The 20,368-nt window shown below is 37.7% G+C and overlaps 1 protein-coding gene across 2 annotated transcripts; it reads right to left on the bottom strand.

Moving 5' to 3' along the window:
- Window positions 1–903: 903 nt before the first annotated feature.
- LIN7C (lin-7 cell polarity scaffold C) lies at window positions 904–14,567 on the bottom strand. 2 transcript variants are annotated; one of them, XM_088057999.1, is made up of 6 exons: window positions 14,508–14,567; window positions 8,658–8,776; window positions 7,454–7,525; window positions 6,903–7,112; window positions 4,203–4,389; window positions 904–3,683 (listed from the first exon to the last, which is right to left on the bottom strand). In XM_088057999.1, the coding sequence occupies exons 1-5, from the start codon at window positions 14,542–14,544 to the stop codon at window positions 4,234–4,236; spliced, it is 594 nt and encodes a 197-aa protein (XP_087914125.1). In that variant the 5' UTR covers window positions 14,545–14,567; the 3' UTR covers window positions 904–3,683; window positions 4,203–4,233. The 2 variants fall into 2 exon arrangements, with proteins under 2 accessions (XP_087914125.1, XP_005530339.1); XM_005530282.3 differs by having other exon boundaries at window positions 904–4,389.
- Between the last annotated feature and the right edge of the window lie 5,801 nt (window positions 14,568–20,368).

The following is a 20,368-nucleotide window of genomic DNA, read 5'->3' as shown; positions in this document are numbered from 1 at the left end:
CTCCAAACTACAGAATTTTTTCTGTAAAACACTGCAGCACCCACTTTGCTCTGAAACCAGCTTCTCATCAGGATTTTGGAAGACAAAGAATCACAGAAACTCAAACTGCACCGTATCCGTGATTTCCCTGTAATTCCAATGTTCACATACCAACCATGGTCTCACCCTTTTATCAATTCAATTCCAACTTTGCTTTTTGACTTACTTCAATGTCATAAGAAAGGTCATGGAAATTATTTGGTTTTTAAATAAAACTGAAAACATGTTTTTATTTCCAGTTCAAGTGTTATCTTGTTATCACATCAAATTTTCACACAATATTTCTCCATGTATTTTCAGTTCACAGTCCAGACTACTTAAATTAAAAAAACCCCAAACAAATAACAAAACCCCAACTTATTTTACATTCTAAACTGAAGCATTTTCTCCTATGTTAATCTCAGTTCCTAACTCCAGAAACATTTTACTAACAAACTTACAAGTTGTCCTTTGAAGGACTTAAGAGAAACTCAGTATCTTATTACTTGAGATACTTGATTCAAACAATTAAAAGATCTGACTCAGAATGAGACACTTGATTCAAACAACTAAAAGATAATATGTGACTCAGAGTAATATGCATCTTTGAGTTTATGTAGCTGACTTCTCAAAAACAGAAAAGGCTCAAACTACTATAGATACTTTATAGAAATTTTTTCTCCAGCAAATCACAGATTAGACAAGGGAAGATTCAAAAGCAACCAGAAGACAAACTAATCACAGATTTAAAGCTTCTCTTTTCAGATGCCCACACACATGCAGGTGTTTATGTTATGCCCTAGAGACTATAAACAACCAATTAAAGTAGTCTGTAACCTGTACTCAAAACGGAAAGTCGGAAGAAAAACACACAAACACAATGTGTGCGAGACTGAAATTTTATTTTTCTGTTGATAAAACCCAAAGATCCTTCACAGCAGCAACAGATGCAGAAGTTACTTGCAGAAATGATACCTCTTCTTAATCTGTTTGTATACCCAAACATGAGAAGTGTGTAGGGGCTGCACATTAACACAGTACAGGCACTGCTCAGTAGTAACAGAGATCAAGTTTCTTGCAGTATTTTAATCAACCCTTTTCTTATTATTAAAGGATTCTCATAGCATCAAATATGATTATTAATTAGTTGACTGTTATTTTTTGTTACTGCAATTTAAAAACATTTATCCAATTCTACACGTACTATTTATATGCCCAGATACACCTCTCCACATTTTGTAGTTGATAAACCATAACCAAATGCTACAATCCATAATGAAAATGCTACTGCATTTAGCAGCTCTAGCTGCAGTAAAGTATTTCATTAGAATAACAAAACACACCTCTTGTTCAGTAATACAAGGATACAGTTCGTAAAATGAACATTCCTATCTTGTATCCACACCTTTCTGTAATATATTTATATATATATATTTATATATGGCTCTAAAACGTATCTCTGCTAATTAACAATTAAATTAAAACACATCCACAATTGGTCTAACTAGTGATTTTGGTCTCAGTACTTTAAACATTAGTTGTCCCATAAAAATATACAATTCCACAACATGGTTGTATCAGTAACATGAGACCTTTAGAAAGAGGCCTATGACATAAAACCAACCATGCAATTCAGTGCTCAATGTCATCTAACTGATAAATATTTATACTGCATTTTCAAATTACCAGTATCTCCCAAACTTCTCTTTGCAGGCTTCCCATGCTTACAAACGTGCAGAAAGCAATCACATTTCTCACTTGCTCATAGCAATCATTATTTTTTTCAAATAGATCAACTGACAAAGCACAAGCCTCAAGCTGTGATTTTTAGATTATTAACCTTTTCCTTTCTTTCACATACTGCTTCATGTGAAATAAGACTAGGGATTAGCCACACAGCAAGAACTGCACTTTTCAGTTTAAGCCTCTAAAAATCAAATTACTAACAGTCAATTAGGATGTACTCATAGCTGCCATACAAGTGAACTGATGCCCAGTAGACAATGAAATTAATTCTTCAAAAGGTGAAGCTTAAAAAACCCAACCCCAAACCCAAAACCTAAACTACACAAGTACAGCATCAAACCTGGTAGATTCCAAAAAGTGGATCCATGTCCAGAAATTTTCAAAATGGTACACAAAACCCATGCCACCATCAAGAACACATGAGATAAGACAGTAATTGTTTACAGATGGAGATGTCCTTATTTAGCAGTTGTGATGTAGTACTTCTGTAGTACAAACAAGAATCCCCCAAGTCAGGAGCAGTCAGTAATAAAACCCCAGACAAGTTCACATGTCACAGTAACCTGGCATATAAGACTCAAATCATTTTACTCTTAATAACAATCAGTAATTTAGATACTAATAATTTCAGAACCAATACATTCAATATGTAAATAAAACTACAGTAAATGATACTAAAAAGACAAGAATGGTATGACAATTAAGATGAATTAATTCTTTTACACAGCAGAAAGTCAGGGAAACATCTGGAATTCTGTTGCACTGCATTTATATATCTTCTGTTTATCAATATAAAAATACATCTAGAGAGTCAATCCAGAACTACATACAGCAATCGTGTTTTTCCCCACAACTGCTTCAAAATTAGTACAAAATAATGTAAATTGCAGGAATGATTGTTGTAAATTTGTAAATGTTGGCTATTACAACATCATTATATAAGAACACCAACTGTAAATTATTTACAGGAGAGGTAATACAATTTCCAGAATGGTGAATTATAATTTAGCAGAAGTGTAAAAACAATGTACTTACCAAAAACATTACAAAATCTGGTATCATTATCAGCTACACAGTAGATTGTGATTACATTTTGTAGTTGACATACAACATATTCTTAAGAAAAGTGCGAAAATACTGCTACATAAGAATCTTCTTTTTTTAAAAAAATCAGCTAGCAAAAACCCCAGCAGATTCTATGCTAAGAAATGTCAAAAGAGGAAAAAAAAGGATGCTGATTGTATGTCTTATTAAATGCTTTTGAAAAATCTGTAAATTCACTTTCTGGCTTTGAAGTCTGACAAAAGGCTTATTAAAAATATCAACAGAAATATTACCATATATGCTTTTCCAGGGCATTTTAGGCCATTCTAAACCTACACATTCCTTCTAAACTGTGAAACAGAAGGAGACTGAAAATATTCTGAAGCTGGCTGAACTGCAGATTGCTGTGACCAGTGGCAGAACGCCCTGCTGGATGCCCATCACCACCAATGCACCCCAGAGCCCGTACTGGGGTCCCCGATTTGCGTGTTTGTACAAACAGCCCAGGGGATGGGACAGACCACACTCTCAGTGAACCATTCAAAGGGACCCCAGCAGGCTGGAGAAATGGGCAAAGGAGAGTCTATCATAGAGTTCAGCAAAGAAAAGTGCAAAGTCCTACACTGAGGGGGAACAACCCACAGACTGGGGGATTGAGCACCTGCAAAGTAGCCTTGCAGAGAACAGTAGCAAGCCACGAGCCACCATGTGCCCTTGCAGCAAAGAAGCACAACAGTCTCCTGGTCTACACTGGAAAGAACATTGCCAGCAAGCTGAGGGAGGGGATTCTTCCACTCTGTTCAGTCCTTGTGAGATGCAGCTCAAATGCTGGGTCCAGTTTTGGGCTCCCCAGTTTAATACAGAAATGGGCAAGAGTGAATCCAGTTAAGGGCCACAAAGACGATTAAGTGATTGGAGTATCTTACAAGGAGACATTGGGAGAACTGGGATTGTCTCTCTCGCCTGGAGAAGAGAAGGCTTGGGTGATCTTACCAACCTGTGTAAATGCCTGAAAGGGAGGAGTAAAGGAAGAGCCTAACTCCTCCCAGTAAATCTAGTGATTGGACAAGAGGAAGCAGGTGCAAGTGGAAATATCAGAAGCTCTACTTAAACATAGGAATGGATTTTCATAGTGTAAGGGAGAACAAAACACTAGAACAGACTGTCCAGAGATCTTCTGGAGTCTCCATTCTTAGAGATGGTTAATGACCCAGCTTTCACACTCCTGAGCAACCTGCTCCAGCTGGCCCTCCTCTGAGATGGGCAATGGGGAATGGACTACATCTAGACCCTCCAACCTCAACTGTTCCATGAGTCTACAAAAAGGACAGGGTCTTATGACAGGCATTGGATCAACTGAGTCACAAAGAAACTATAAAATGTAAAAGGGATATATATTTTCTCTTTAAGTTATTGCACACGGTGTTAATTTTGCTGCCTTCGTTTTGCTGATCTCATTTTTTCAAATCTTGACTCCATTTCTTCAAGGACTTTTGGTGTGTATCGCACAACTAATTTAACCTTTCCTTGAGCTGCCTTCAGCAGTTCTACTGCTTTTTCATGGTGTTCACCTTCAACACTCTGTGAAGTATAAACCATTTAGTATTAGTAAAGACACAAACTGAAAACAGATTTTTTTCTTTTGTTTTTTGTACAATTCTATATAAACAATTATATTTATGTATTTATTTATATGTACTCTATTTTCAACACTGTGTAAGGACAATGTAATTCAATTTCAGGACTTATGTTTCAAAAAACCAAGTGAGGGGATGATAAAAATGCTAATTAGTATTAACAAAAGAATAGTGCAAAAATCTTGTTTAGATTTATGTCAGACAATTAAATTCTGCAATGATAACCTTAGTCAATTATGAAATTACACTTAAAAATCAAAAGCTTCAGGAGAATACTTACTTAAAATTTAATATTATTTTTCTTCTTTTGCATGCATTTTAAATTTAGCAGTCAATTTGCTTAATAAATTGCCACAGACAACTGCAAGATAGCTGCCTTCTTGATGTTACCCTGTATCATAACAAGGCAAAACAGTGCATACTGGGTACTTGCAATGGAGCAACTAACACGTAGTGTGCTGCTCATCTTAGTGCTCCACATGTCCCTCAGTAAACCCAAGACATTCAATTTCATTTCCTCTAAACTGATTTTCAATAGCCTAACCCAACTCTCTGGAAGACCCGAATAAAAACACTTCCTAAAACAACTCTCAGAATTTCTTAGAATTATATGAGATTCATCTAATTACAATTTTTAAGCAATGGCTCTTAAAAACTGCATCCAATTATACATTCCTGGACAGCACATATTTTATCAGCAAAACTTATTTCTCCCAAACTTATTAAACACAATGACGGGACTACTCCAAGCCTACCTCCCACTGGTGCTATTAGAAGCTAGAAGGCAGGTGATGTACCTGTTGATTGGAGGGTTTCCCCGTTACTATAAAGTTACTTACAGAAAGAAAAACAACAGTTAAAAAAAAACCCGAGTTATTTCTCTTCTATCAGACTTAGACAACACATACATTTGGATGTTTTCATTTTTGTTATTCAAGTGGATGTGTAGGCTGTTCAGTTTGAAACTGATAATGAAAGGTTTGTTGAGTTCTGTTTAATTCTATCAAAACACCTAAAATTCTGGAGTGCACTCAAGATCTCCCACCTGAAAAAAATAAACTTGTTTTTCAGTCATATTCCCTGCAGTCTTGGCAGCAGCATTTTTTTATTGTTATTGAAGTATAAATTACAATCACAAGAAAATGCCTGTCGTGTATTATGATGACAGGATTCCATCTGTAAATATCAGATGACAATGATTTTTCTGAGACTACATTAGTGTTCTTAACCAGCAGTCATTCATTTGTATTCTTACAACAGCTATATGTATTTATACATGTGCAGGCACACACAGAGTCACTGTTAGCTGTACTAACTGCCTGATGATCGGGTTCACTTTTGGGTGGAGTGGTGGTTTTGTTGTCTTTAACAGTCTGTGGGTGAGGAAGGACTCATCTCAGGAGAGTTTTGCACCAGTCCCTCAATGTTTCCTAATAACAGAAGCCCAAGGCAAGGACAATTGCATCCCTACAGCTATGATTTCTGTTATGTCTCTTGAAAAGCACAGCTGGACTCCCAGGTAATAGTCAGGAGTCAAGTATCTCAGAGATTTGTGCTAACCAGAAGGTCTTACAGTACAGATATACAGTGTCTGTACTCAGTCACTATTCCTTTCGAAAGTCAAAAACCCCCAGAATCTAGCTTGACCCTCAGCCCTAAAATAAAATTTGGTTTACAGACGTAATGATGAGAATATTAATTTTAAGCCTGCATAGAGCCTCTCTGTAAATAAAAGAAAGTGTTTGGGAGATATTTACATGCATTTGACCGAAAGCTGTCTCAAGTCAAAGCCTGCCCATAACCTTTTCTTTCCAGTTTTACTTTTTGTATTGTTAATACTTCAGAAGAAGATACTAAAATAAAAGAAAAATCCACATCAGCACTTAAGACATATATTTCTTAAAATACAGTAAAAAGTCTGCTTCTGAAGCTCAGTATAGTTAAGTGGAAGGAAGAAAAAATACCATACAAGGTAACACTATTTTGTAGTTCCATCTCATTACAGTTTTCATCATGTGAAAATGCAGTAGCATTTTTACTGGGAAAAAATGAGAATCTGGTCAGCCAAAAGCAACATAGCATAATTTACTACCTACCTTAGCAGGTGCACTAAACTCTATTAGTAAAAATCTGCATCATGAAACTTTGATGAAAAAGGAAGGCAGTTTGTATTTTACAAAATTCTTTCACTACATTTATATAACTCCTTGGAATCTGAAATACTGATATATATGGTACAGTTCCTTTTTGAGACAGATAACCAAAGCATAATCCTAAAACTCTCAATGCACACAAGTCTACAGAAGCCTAAGCAAATTTGTTTTGTGAGAACAAAAAGAAAGTATTTTGCCAAGATTAGAAGACACAACGGGCTTGTGCCATCTGTATTCTCAGTGCCCCCTCAAGTGGAAACAAGCAGTTACTGCTACATAAAGAAAAGAGGAAACCAGTTCCTACCACTCCGTTTACAGAAAGCAGCTGGTCTCCACGTTTCAGGCCTCCGTGTCTGTCAGCTATACCTCCAGGGATAATTCGAGAGATATAAATTGGAGAGTTTTGTTCTTTGCCTCCCATAATGTTGAAGCCAAGACCTTCTTCAGTTTTAGGTAGTTCAACCACTCTGGGATGAGAATGACCTTCACTAGCAGCAAATGCAGCTACTGTGGCCTGTGAGAAACAAGATTTTCTCATTTATTAGAAATTAAACAGTTCCTTCAGCTAGACACAGTGGGCAGGCTGAAAATGTATTTTATCTCAAAGTACTTAAATGTTAAGACAAATGAGACAATTAATTCCCTGTGTCAGGAAATTACACACCAACACTAGCATGAAAAATTCAGAAGTCCAAGAATAAAACGGAAATTGAAGAAATTTTAAAACAAGTCTCATTACAGCTTTGAATAACCTGTTAAACTTATCCATTTTATCAGACATCTAGATAATATCCTTCTGAATTTTATATAATCTTCTGCTTCTGAAGTTTTTGCAAGTTATAGTTTGGCTTTTACCTTTGCTGTTGCATTAGCTCTAACTTCTGGGCTACTGCTGATATCCACAGTTTCATATACGTGTTCATACACCTTTAGAGACAAAACAGTTTCAGTATGAGTAAAACGGATATTTTTCTGCTTAGGTAATGCAACAAAATATCAGGTGCAACTCAAAACTGTGTAAATTAAAAGTACTAAAATAAAAAGTTAAAATAAAAGTTAAAATAAAAGTACTCTAGTGTTACTCCCTGATTCACAACAAGAACAGGCAATCTAACATTCTATGAAGAAACAAATCTCTCAGCATTTTTATTGCTCAGTCTCAACCAAAGTCTTCTCTCTTTCCACAGTATTCAGACTTCACCAGACTTTGGAAATACTTATGGCTAGGCTTGCATGCCTGACTCAAGGCATGATGACTATTTTCTCTTGCTTGATTCAAGCTGGAACTCTTTAATATGGATGCACAAAAAACCACTTAAGGGCAGCTCTTCAAGGCTTTGCTGACCCAAATCATCCAAACCCATCCCTCCCCACAAACTCCCAAATTTTCCTTCAACTTTAGTAACTAATTGAATATTTAAAGAAAAAATAGGATTGAAAACACAGAGACAATAAGAATACTAATGCTAAGGAGGTGCTTGCACTGAAGGCTAACCCACATCATCTCCTTGACAACCATTTGTACTTGCTAAGCAATAAGTACAGTGTCCTCAACAGGATGAAAACATCAAGATGACACCTGTGTCTACAAACAGATTTTTTAAAGTCATTCCAGCTGTAATCATTAGTATTAACATAAGTAACACAAATAGCACATCCGATCACCTGAAAGTCTCCAAAAGAATACCTGGAATGAAGATGAGGTGGCACAAGACTCCACCTAAAGATGGCATGGATTTGGCTTTAAAATAACATAGGCAACTGGTACTTTGTCTGTTCTTACATACCAACTGGATAACACCCTGCTAGCTGCCAGTAAGGACAGACTCTCAAAAGAACCTTTAAGAAGTGATTTGATACTAAGCAATTATTTTACACACCTATGGTGTCCTAAATCAGTTTATTTTCAAATTATTTTAAAATAAGGTTTGTTCTATTAAGCTCTGTAAATTAAATACAGTTTTATGAAGTTCAAAATCAGTTTACTGCACTGAGCATAAAAAGGAAAAAGTAAATCATACTGGTCTTTAACTGAAGGTAACTGCTTACGTCAACTTACCTCTCTCACAGCATTACAGAATTCACTTTGAAGGACTCTTTGCAATGCCTGTAGCTTTTGTGGTGGCACTTCTCCACTTCTCTGTAATTTTTCCAGCAACTCAATTGCTCTGCAGATGTCTACAAAAAAAAAAAAAAATAAAATAAAGCACTAGTAATGACGAATGCCTGAGGAATTTCAAGGTATTTTCGGGGGTAGTATTTTTTAAAAATTAAGTTAATGGAGCAGTCTGAGTGTGTGCACTTGCATATCCTTTAAAACTATGCTTTAAGTTACCTATAACACTATGTATTGACAAAATGAAATCTATGCTACAATGAAGCACTGTACTTTCATCCTGTTATAAACCAACCATGTCAACAACCCTGTAACAGATCTGGAGCTATCACTGACATGCATATTGCAAAGACAATCCAATTTTTCCTCAAAGGACTGAAATATTGGTATGTATATTGAAGTACTGGTAGTGTATACTTCATAATCTTCTATGGACAGCATTTTGTTAACACCAGCTATAATATTATCAAATATGCTAACATTCCTTTTATATTCCAAAATTAGTTCAGTAAGGTACACTCAATACTTCCCATAGAAGAGGGCTGAGAACTATCTAGCCTATTTCTTTTCCCTCCTCAAGTGCTTATAAAACCAACAGAACTCTTTTTGATATTCTCAGCTGAGTGACAGTATCTCCAGTCTAGAATACTGAACCCCAAACCTCTTTCAGTGCCTTGAAGCTTTTTCCTAAGAGTTCATGATGCCCATTTCCTCATAAATGCTGCTTTGTGAAACTGAACTCTATGAAGGATTTGATTCCAGACCAGTATGACTCAAGACAGGCATCAAATGCAATGTGACATTCTCTTGGCAGTGCCAGAGAGCAGAATACATTCACATCCCTCACTTGTATTTCCAAACTCTTACATTAGTGGTTATTCTGAAACACCCAAGTTCTTGAACAGAACTAGAACAGTCTCTTAGAAAAGCAGCTTGAAAGGATTACTTTCATTATCACAAAGACAAAAAAGCAGTGGTTAATCTACTATATAAAATAACACACGGATCATTTTAGAACAATATGAAGTCTGGGACATTGCTATGTCCCAAATGCATTACTTAATTTTTTCTGTAATTAACCTCTAGGTACTCATTTTTCATGTGAATGCACCCAATGGTATCACGTCAGCACAGATGATATGCAATAGCCATGAACTTGTAAAATAGGAGTGAAAAAAGAGAGCACTTATGTAACAGGATGAAAATGTAGTAGGGTGCAGGTTCTGAAATTAGGGCAAGACACAGCCCACGGCAGTGTTCTGTCTGCTCACATGAACTATCACACACACTTTACAAACTACTAGATGGAGACCAGGTCGTGCAGTTGATTAAACAAGGTATAACTTAAGCACACAGACTGGAAACAAATCCTTCATGGCAAAACGCTCAAGTACTACAGCTGTAAGACTCATATTACTTCTGATCATAGTTAATGTTTCCATGTGCCATGAGAACTTGGTGTTTTCTGGCAAGCATTTCTAAGCTTTACAAGCATCAGTTATCTAAAGCAAAGCTGTATCAAAACCCAAATTATCTATTAATAATCCCATGTTTTACAGAGAAGATTTTTACACAGGCATGCATATTTGCTATTTGTAGAATTGCAAAATGAAAAAAAATCAAAAATCAACTACTTTTTAAAATATTTCCTAATACATATTTTGTATTTAATTTAAATCCAAAATAGTTGGTGAAATTAAAGATATTCTAAATGATGCAAAATCACCAAAGTTCTTAGTAATCCCATGTGTTCAGCAAACTAACTAATGTACTACTGTCCTGGGTTGCAATGGAAGATGTAACCAGAAGTATGTATTCTATTACTGTGTTGAAACCAGGTGGGGCAGTGTTCTTTATCTCTTCCATGACCCATCCCTCATAACTGGGGGATATCTTCTGTTAATGGGCCACTGAGTCTCACTGCAGGACTGATAAAATTACATCATCCCATTGGGAGATGCTCCACCCAGGGGAGGAGCCAAGCACCTAAATCTGTGAATCTTTGGAGATTTGGAACACCACAGCAGCCTTTCTCCACTGAATTCCCAGAAGAGAGAGACCAGACCCATCTACACCACAGGACCTTCAGAGGAAAACTCATCCTTCTACAGGATCTTTGCTTCAACAGAACCACATCTGTCACTCCAGGAGGATTGCAGCCACCATTTCACTGGACTGCTACCAACACCCTGCCCAACAGGGTGCCAGGCTGTGTTCTGACTCTGTCAGTGGGTTGGTTTTTTGTTGGTTTCCTTTTTTGTACTACTGCATTTTGATTTTAATTTTCCTAGTGAAGAACTGTTATTCCTATTCCCATATCTTTGCCTGAGAGCCCCTGGATTTCAAGATTATAATAATTCAGGGGGGTTGGTTTACATTTTTCTATTTCAAAAGAGGTTTCTGCCTTCCTTAGCAGACACCTGTGTTTTCAAACCAAGACACGTACTTAATTCATGAAGTAGCCCACTGATCAACTTGAAGTATGATCAAATGGCAATTGCAGCACTTCCAATCCAACATATTAATGAGAAATGTCTATCAAATCTAGAAATTACAACATCACTACTGTTTAAACACTCACAGATGTTTTCAGACAAATGATTATTACATGCACATAAAGACTGCGTAGTTTTTATGTGCCTGTAATAATCCAAGTTGCCATTCTTGAGCCTGTGGCCTATGAACTGTGTTGAGATGTAAGGTGTACAAACTTGTTATCAGTTTGATTAGGATTCTGCAAGAAATTTTAAATTATGACAACAAAGTACTGATACAAGGAGGAGCTGTAGAAACTAAGACACCAGAATTCCATGTGATAATTTCTCTTTTTTCACCTTCATGTTTTGTCATTAAATTAGATATGCTTCCTACTTGTATTTCTTAACAGACATTGAATGATGCAGCACTTTTTACCCTAAGGTAAAACTGGTTTGTTTGGGAACCAGCTACGTCCTACAGACTAAGAACACAGAATCAGCTTTTCAAAAAGTGATTAGGATACACTGAACTGGATTAATTTTAGGTGAAACTAAAGCAGAGGACATGCTTTTATAAAAAAGTGTTTTCAGATCAAAGGACAAGACTATTGCTATAAAGTAAAAACCCAGAGCAGTCAGACACAGCATGAAAGTCAGATCCTCAGTACTCAGTAAATCTTTTATCACACCACACTTCTTACTCAGGTAGATAGAGACAATACATCCCATCAGCAGGACACTTTGTTCCTAGTAGTTTTGTTGTATGTTATTGAGAGGATCCCATTATACCAGCGTGGAAGTGCAACTGAGCACAACTTTCTTCTACTGAACTGCATTGCACACTCTAAGTCAAAAGCTGAATATTCAATTTATCCCAGCAATATTGCTTTAGGAAAAAGAGTTTTGCTGAGAACTTTTTCTTTCATTTTTCAAGAAAAGCTTGCCGACTACTGTGTTGATGCAATTTGCTTCCTCCTGAATTACTAGCTGGAATATGAGCTGAAAGCTGTCTTCCTCACAATATAAACACTACAGCTTAGCCAACTGTTCAGCACCACAGACCAAAATGAATAGTACAGAAACGTTCCAATGATGGATTTCAACAAGGGTCAATGTAGATACAACTCCAGAGATGAGCAATTAAAAAATCCCAAACCGTAAAACCAACCGTAAAAACAAATCCATACATAACAGAAAAATTGCTTTTCTTTTCACCTTTTCTTCCTTTTAATACCAAATTGCCTGTTCTTCACAAATATTTTTTTGTGATCATAGATACTAGACTGCAATCCTGAAAAAAAGAAACATTTAAACTAAAAGAATGGGGAGGGGAAAAGCCAGGAAGATGCTACCACTCCAAGCATGACCAAAACATATAGAAAAAACACAGCATCCTGATAGATACTACTGATTAACCACCTCCCCTGTTTCTGTTCAAGTATTCTGGATTCATAAGCTGTATGTAGAGTTAGCACATGTCACCACTAAACTGTAAGAATAATCAAAATGCTAACTGTTGTTTCATTCCTGCCCTCTAGTGAATTTGGGTAGAGGTGTTTGCAATGGAGCTTGGACGAGAAAAGACACAAGAATTTCCAAGTGCCCTGGTGGTAAGCATAAAGTAAATTTTTAAAGTTTAAGAAGCTTTTAAATCAGCTCACTACTCTCTCTTTTCTTATGCTATATGCCAACAACATTAGTGACTTTCACTTTGAAGCTAATTATGATTCATCATCAGGCTACCTTGCAGTCAACCCCACAAAATTAACACTTATTTCTGTAAATAAGGATCTTGCTTTTGTAGGTCCATTATAAGGTGCTCTCTTTTTCTTCTTTTCTTAAAAAGACCAATATGCTTGAACACCAAACAGCTCCTTTGTTTCACTGAGCCCTAAATAACTCCGCAGATTTGTTTGTTTTCATGGACAAACCATAGTAGCAGGGTAATGAAGTGAAGGACAGGACCTGAACCTTAAGTCTGCAGACCTTCCAAGTACAACTAATCCACTGCTGAAGCAGCTGCCCTAATTAACAAGCTTTGGAGTAGAGAGAGTAGATGAGCTGTGGATTGTGAAGCAAAGACCTTACATAACTCACTATTTACAGGCCAACTCACACATTACAAGTGGTTCCCTTGTGGAATGGAAAGCAGGGATAGCAAGACAAGAAAAACTGAGTTCTTCAGTAGGTAAGGTGACAGTACCAGAAAAATAAAGTGGGCACAGTGTGTTATACACCTATAAAAATAAATCTAGCATCATGAGGAAAAGTCCTAGTGGGAATGGCAGTGCACAAAGTCAGATCACCTGCAGTTCACATACTTGCTTTCCTTTTCAAAAGCATGATTTCTAATTATCAGTAATCATTTCCCATGTAAATTTCATTTCCCAATCCCTACTGTCCTAAATACACACCAGTAAACCAATCATCTATATTGTTATATAGGCATCTATGGACATTACACAGTATCAGATAAACACACTGAAGGAAATTTACAGCTGTTTCTTAAAAACTGTGGATAAATGTCACAAACATACTACACAAAAATACCCAACTAGTTCTATATTTTATCTGTTTTGCTCTTAATTTCAGTTACACACTGCATGTATTAACAATATAAATTGAGACTACATACTGGAAAAAATGGGGTGAAAACATAAATATGAGAGGGCAAGAGAAAGCAATCATGAACAAGTGTAGAGGGACCCCTGCATGTGTCAGCTGTCTTCTATAAAAGAAGTAAATTATTATTCTTAACACACAACTAACAGACTGAACTTAAAATACTAAGAATTCTGCTGTGTTCAAGATGATCCCATGAGAGAAACAGAAAACAAGCGATGGCAGGCTGGGTAAGAGCTGGCTGAAGCGTTAACAGCAGCGAAGGCAGAGCAGACACAGCTTCAGAAGGCCTTAGACGAGTGCACCCACGGAAACTCAGCCGCAAAATGAAACGGGACAAAAAACCTCCGGGGACTGCATAAAAGCAAAGCCGAAGAGGTCGGTCCCAGCGACACGCCTGAAAGAACCAGAAGCGACGGAAACCTGTTCAAATCAGATCAGCTGTTCAAATCGGTTGCGGCCGCGCCCGGCGGAGAGGAGTGGCTGAGCTCCTGCGGGAGGGCGACAAGGGAAGAGCGGCATAGCTGCTGCTGCCTCTGCCGCCGCCCCGCGGCCTCGGGCCGGGCCACGGGGGTGGCCGCCCAGGGGCTGCGGCTGCGTGACGGGAGCCGGGCCGGGCCAGGGGCTCCACCGCCGCCGGCCGCCCGCAGCAGAGAGCGGCAGGAGCGCCCGTCCGGGCCGCGGCCGCGCTCACCTCGCTCCAGCCGCACCGGCTCGCCCAGCGCCGCCATCTCGTCCTGCCCGGCCCGGCGGAAGTGACGTGGCGCTGCCGGAAGGGCGCGGCGGCCGGGCCGTGTGGAGGCGGTGTCGCCGCTGCTGAGGGGCGGGCGGGCTGGGCACGGGTGTTCCCTCAGTGCCGGCCGGGAGAGCCCTGAGTGCCCGGCAGTGCTCCGGGACGTCATTCCTCCGGACTGTGCGATGCCCGTGTCCTGATGGGAGTTGCAGTAGAAAATGTCCTCTCCGGTTTTTTTCCCCCCTCATCCTTTAGCGTGACTGAGGACTGTTTACGTGCTAAAAACACCGCACTGTGAGGGCAGATATTCTGTGCACCCGGAGTGCCCCTGGAGATGGGATATGTACATGGGTTAGATACGTAAATAATGTTAAATATACGTGCATATACATACTCATACAGAGAGAAAAGTTGTCTGCCCAGACTTCAGCAAGGTTTTTGGCACTGTGCAGAAAAGCCGGTGTCCACAAAGGAGACAAGAATCCTGCAACTTCATTCAAATAAAGGAAGAGAGACCCCAGTAGGCCACTCGGTCCACTGGATCTCTCTCCATTTATTCGGGTAAAGTTGTGGGACTCCTCTGTGTCCTTTGTGGACACAGGCTTTTCACAGCGTGGTTTTCTGCACGACTCTGTCTCCCGTGACATCCTTGTGTGTTAGCTCAGGAAATATGGGTTAGAGGAATGAGAGTGAAGCAGATCAAGAACCAACAGAAGGGCAGAGCTCAGAGGATTGTGATCAGTGGAGCAGAATCCAGTTGGAGGCCTGTACTCAGGGGCATTCCCCAGGGATCAGTTCTGGCTCCAGACAGCAGCCTGTTTATCAATGGCCTGCATCAAGGGATAGAATGCACGCTAAGCAAGTTTGCTGATACAAAACTGGGGAGTGGCTGATGCACCTGAGGGCTGTGCTCCCCTTCAGGGGGACCTTGACAGGCTGCAGAGCTGGGCAGAGAGAAGCCCAATGAAGCAAGTGTAGGGGTCTGGAGCATCTGTTATGAGGAAAGACTGTGGGAGCTGGGCCTGTGAGGTCTAGGGAAGACTGAGAGGTGATTTCATCAATGCATGTAAATATGCAGGCGTGAGGAGGGTGGTGCCAGATTTTTCAGTGGTGGCCGGTGACCAGACAAGGAGCAATGGTGATAAACTAAACCACAGAAGGTTCCACCTCAACATGAGGAAGAACTTTATGTTAAGGGTGGCAGAGCACTGCAACAGATTGCCCAGGGAAGTCTTGGAGTCTCCCTCTGGAGACATTCAAAAGCCACTTGGACAAGTTCCTATGTAACCTATTCTAGGTGATCCTGTTTCAAAACACTTTTTTTTTTCCACCCATTATTCAGATTTTATTAAAAACAGGCTTCCAACAGTACAGAAACACACATTTCTGTATGTGTTTACATTAATGTTAATGCATGTTGTTTACCTTAATGTTTAACTGTTGTATGACAAATTTTCAGTAACTTTCTCGTAGTGATAGCGTTTAAATAAGTTAATTTCTGTTAAGTTTGATTTCTGTTTAGTTTCAGTAATGTTAACTTTAAGGGTTGGTTTTGGGGTTTTTTGTTTGTTTGGGTTTTTTTGTTGCTGTTGTTGTTTTCACCCACTACTCAGATTTTATTAAAAACAGGCTCCCAACAGTACAGAAACACACTGTGCTGCAGTATCCTAGATTATCAATTATACATGTTATAATGGTTACAATAATATGGATTATAATTATAATGGTTACAATTATATTATGGATTTAGACTGGATGATCCCCAGTTGTCCCTTCCAACCTCAGCTATTCTGTTATTCTATGATTATTATGCTTTATGTTATGCATTATATACTATAATATTGTATTATATAATAAATAATAATATATAAAATAAAATAAATTTATATAATAATATATGGTGAAAAGTATATTTATATTATGTTTACTAAATACATTTTTATATTTATCTATATATATTCATATAATTATTGTTCTGCCTGTGTGAAATGTGAGACATGCTTTATATTTCCTGTTTGGCACCAGTTTAATCTCTTTGCTGGGCTAATGTATTGAATTTACCATCTGTATTAAATCACTGCAAGTACAACCATGACATACTGTGTGAGTTTCTTCTGAAAGAGTAGGAGACTACTTCAGAACATGTATTTATATGCTCTTAATTTATTCTGAGGGTATAACTCTTCCCATTTGGCTTTGATTTTGCCTGCATTTTGTATTTTTTGCTTTGAAAGAGAATAGTTCTTAACAGGTCTCAAAGTGTCCGCAGATGTGGCAGTGATGTACTCACTTCTTTCTGTGATTTATTTTAATGTCAGTTCCTCTCAGTTTGAGGGCTGCTGCATGTGCATTTCAATGAAAAGGTCATACAAATGGAATTTTGCAGGTGAACAAAATAAAATCCTCATAGACTAGTTTCCGGCGAGAAAAAGTGTTTTAGCAGCCGGAATTGTAGAATGCTTCTGGAATAAAATCCAGATGTTTCTATCAGTGGTGCAGGAACTACCATTCTGTTTGAAGTGATTGAAATTTTAAATAACCTGCTCAGACTTTGGACAGATTAGCCTATGGAGAAAAATGAGTGTTCAGCAATATTTCATAAATCCTAAGACTTTTCCAAAGGACATTCACAAGAATGCATGTTCAAACATATCTGTAAAGTGCTGTTATTCTGACTTCAGTAAAGACTAAAGTTTCAGAAGTTAAAGCGGCTGCTTTAAATTTTCTGCAGACCCAGTGAACTGGTCAATGCCATTACAAAAATAAGAAAATCTGAAAATCAAACTTTAATTACTGCTGCCACTGTCTACTTGATAGCATTCTTCAGCTTAAACCATATCACTCCAGCAATCTGCACTGATTTATACCTGCAGAAAAAAAAAGAGCAAAACAAACAAAAAAACCCAAACCACAACAAAGTTTAGGTTCCTAGGTTGTGATCTGTGAAGAATATTGATAATGTAATTGTTAGCAGGAGACAGGCTCCAAATTCCAGTTGAAGAGGTGGAATGCAGGACTACAATGGAGGGAAGAAAAATAGGGTTACAGGTTATACAGAAAAAGAAAAAGCCATGCATACCCACTTGCTTTTTCCTTTCTGAAGTAACATTTGAGCATGCTGTTGCATTTTTACAGAACTGCCTGATTTTTGCAGAGGTGTCTTAAGTTACAAAGGTAGGCAATGCTATAGTTTAGTGTGGTTTTTAATCTTCAAATAAAAAAAAATGTACTTAAAGAAATGGCCACTGTGTAAGTTACAAGTCTGTCTTGATGCACTAGAAGAGAATGAACTGCTGAGTCTATAGCCTGCTGTATTTTTCTCAAGAAAAATTAAATCCATAAATGGATGCTGATAGATTAACATGACAAACTCTTTGTGCCATTTTAGTCAGGAAATCCCTATCCTGGCAAGTTTTTGGAGGAAAAAAGAGGTCTCAGAAGCGATTCCCAAAGAGTGGGAGATGCATCTCTTGAATTAGTAGGTAAATAGCTTTGTATTTGCACACTGGTAGCTGGGAAGTATGAAAGAGCTAAGCATTAAACTTTAATTGATGTATTTTGCTAACTATAATGAAATTATTAATTTTGACCATTTTGTTTGTCTCACTCAAGCTTGTGATGTTTTTACCAGTGTTACTTTACTTGTATCATGAATCAAGTGATATAGCCTGTGTTGTCATTGGAAAACAGTTGCATTCCCAGTCCAAGAGAAAGTGGAAATCTCAAGTGTAAGCTAATTTAAAATGAGGGTATAGTTTGCTTAAGGTGAGAAGTCTTGGTGTGTAAGAAGTTAATCCATAACTAAGAAGATGAGCATTCTTTATAAATTAATTTGTAAAGTATATTTCTATAATAGTGTCTCACCAGGCAGCCAAAAACTTGGCCCTTTTTTTCCTAGATGTTAGACACAGGTGAATGCAAACATGACAGGATATAGCCTATTATTACCTACAAATGCAGGTAGAAAAATGGTTCAAGAAACTTTGTTCACTTTCCTTCAGGCTTTTCCTCAAGTACAAGATCTAGACTCAAGCTTTTCATGAGAAAGGGACACTCTTTAAAGCTGTGCAAGCAGTCATTCTCATGAACCTCTCTCCTGTGAACACCAAAATCATCATCAACATCCTATGAGAAGAATATCAGAAGAGTAAGAAAATCACAGGAGTTGTGACTAGCTTTGTTTCCATATAATTCTGTCTGTGTATAAACTTTCATCTTAGTTCTATTGGAAACTAGAACTTCCCCTCTCTTTGGACCTATATATGTGTATTGCTGTATATTCTTGTATTAACAGGACTAATCCATAGTGGTCTTGTAGCTATCTTCCTTCACATCCAGCTGACATGAATTTAGTTGCAAGGATGATCTATAAGATCCTTTAGATGCTAAAGAAGACATTGGAACACAGTTTTCTAAAATGTCATCATTCCAATAACAACTTTAGAAGTGTAACAGTGCTAATCAATGCATTATTTTAATGCATAGATAATACAAATCACACCCCCACAGCATTTATTACATATATGTTTTCACATGCATTCAAAGCACTTTCAACATTTTTAGGCAAGTATTAAGTCCAAAAGGAATTTTATTTATGTTATTACTTAAATAATTAACTAGCTAAGTGCTGTAGAAGGTATGTATGTACACAGTTACATCTCAGGAGGAAATGGCAATTTGGTAACACAGTACACCAATGTGAAAAAAAATAAAAATAAAAGATTGACTAGTAATGGGTATCAGGATATGTGCTTATAAAAATTGCAGAGGAGCCTACTGTCCACGAAGAACAGTGTCTCCTCAGAAAACCTGAAAGGCTGAATTAACCATGATAGGACTTTTATTTATGATTCATGTCAGAGAAGAGAGTGCAAATTCAATTTTTAGGTTATCAAGACATCTTTTTCTCAGGACTATGATGTTGGTAGAATTTTGTTGCATTAATACCGCTGAATTTAATATCTTTAAATCACTAACCGTTGAATTAGTATTTTCAATTTTAGCAATATTTTGATTCACTGACCTAGTCCAGGGTGCGTTTGATGATCTGCCACACACTGTGATTGATTGCTATTGTCCCTGTCAAAGTTCAGGGACAAAGTTTGTATCTATAGGACTTGGTACCTTTTTGGTCATGCAGATACTAGCAATTTTTTCTGTCTCCATATGACAGAAGATATTTTTGCCCTGTTACGTGTTTCAGAATATGCATTTTGATAAATCTCAGAGATTGATTAACATGTAGAAAGAGTTCAGCATTTTATAAGTGTTACCTAATCTCCATCAAAATTATTTTTTCCACGTAAAATTTGACTATGTGAGTTGTCTCTGAATTTTTCTAGTCACTCCTGGTGAATATGAGAGCATGTAGCAGATATATAGAGAGCTCTGCCTGTTAAATTTTTTTTTTTAATCTTGTCAGTGTCAAACCCTGCCCACCCCCAGCCTTTTCTATAGATGAAAATGCTGTTTGCTTATGACAGGACTGACAGAAGGAGCAAAGTCAAAAAAAACCAAATGTAAAGGCAGTGATGCATCTAAGTGCTAATTACAATTAATACTCTGAAATAATTAAACACATTGCTTTGTTTCAGAGGAAAATAGTTGATCTTAAAAATGTTCTTTTTTAATAAAATACACAGTATCTGTGAAAGACCTCGTACACATAAGACTTGATGCATCACCTCCAAGGTTTTCACCAACCTAGTTGATTCTGTGAGACATACCTTACTGTATGATGTAGTAAATGTGCACTGTAGTACTGGTCTGCAGGAATCACTTCACTATTAAGTTTTAAAGGAGAACAAGCTTCTATTTACAAA

The sequence above is a fragment of the Pseudopodoces humilis genome, chromosome 7 (genome assembly GCF_049639895.1).
Source record: "Pseudopodoces humilis isolate 2021_Gansu_Grassland_sample_001 chromosome 7, ASM4963989v1, whole genome shotgun sequence".
In the NCBI taxonomy this organism is placed as follows: domain Eukaryota; kingdom Metazoa; phylum Chordata; class Aves; order Passeriformes; family Paridae; genus Pseudopodoces; species Pseudopodoces humilis.
This window is presented reverse-complemented; position numbering and strand designations above follow the sequence as displayed.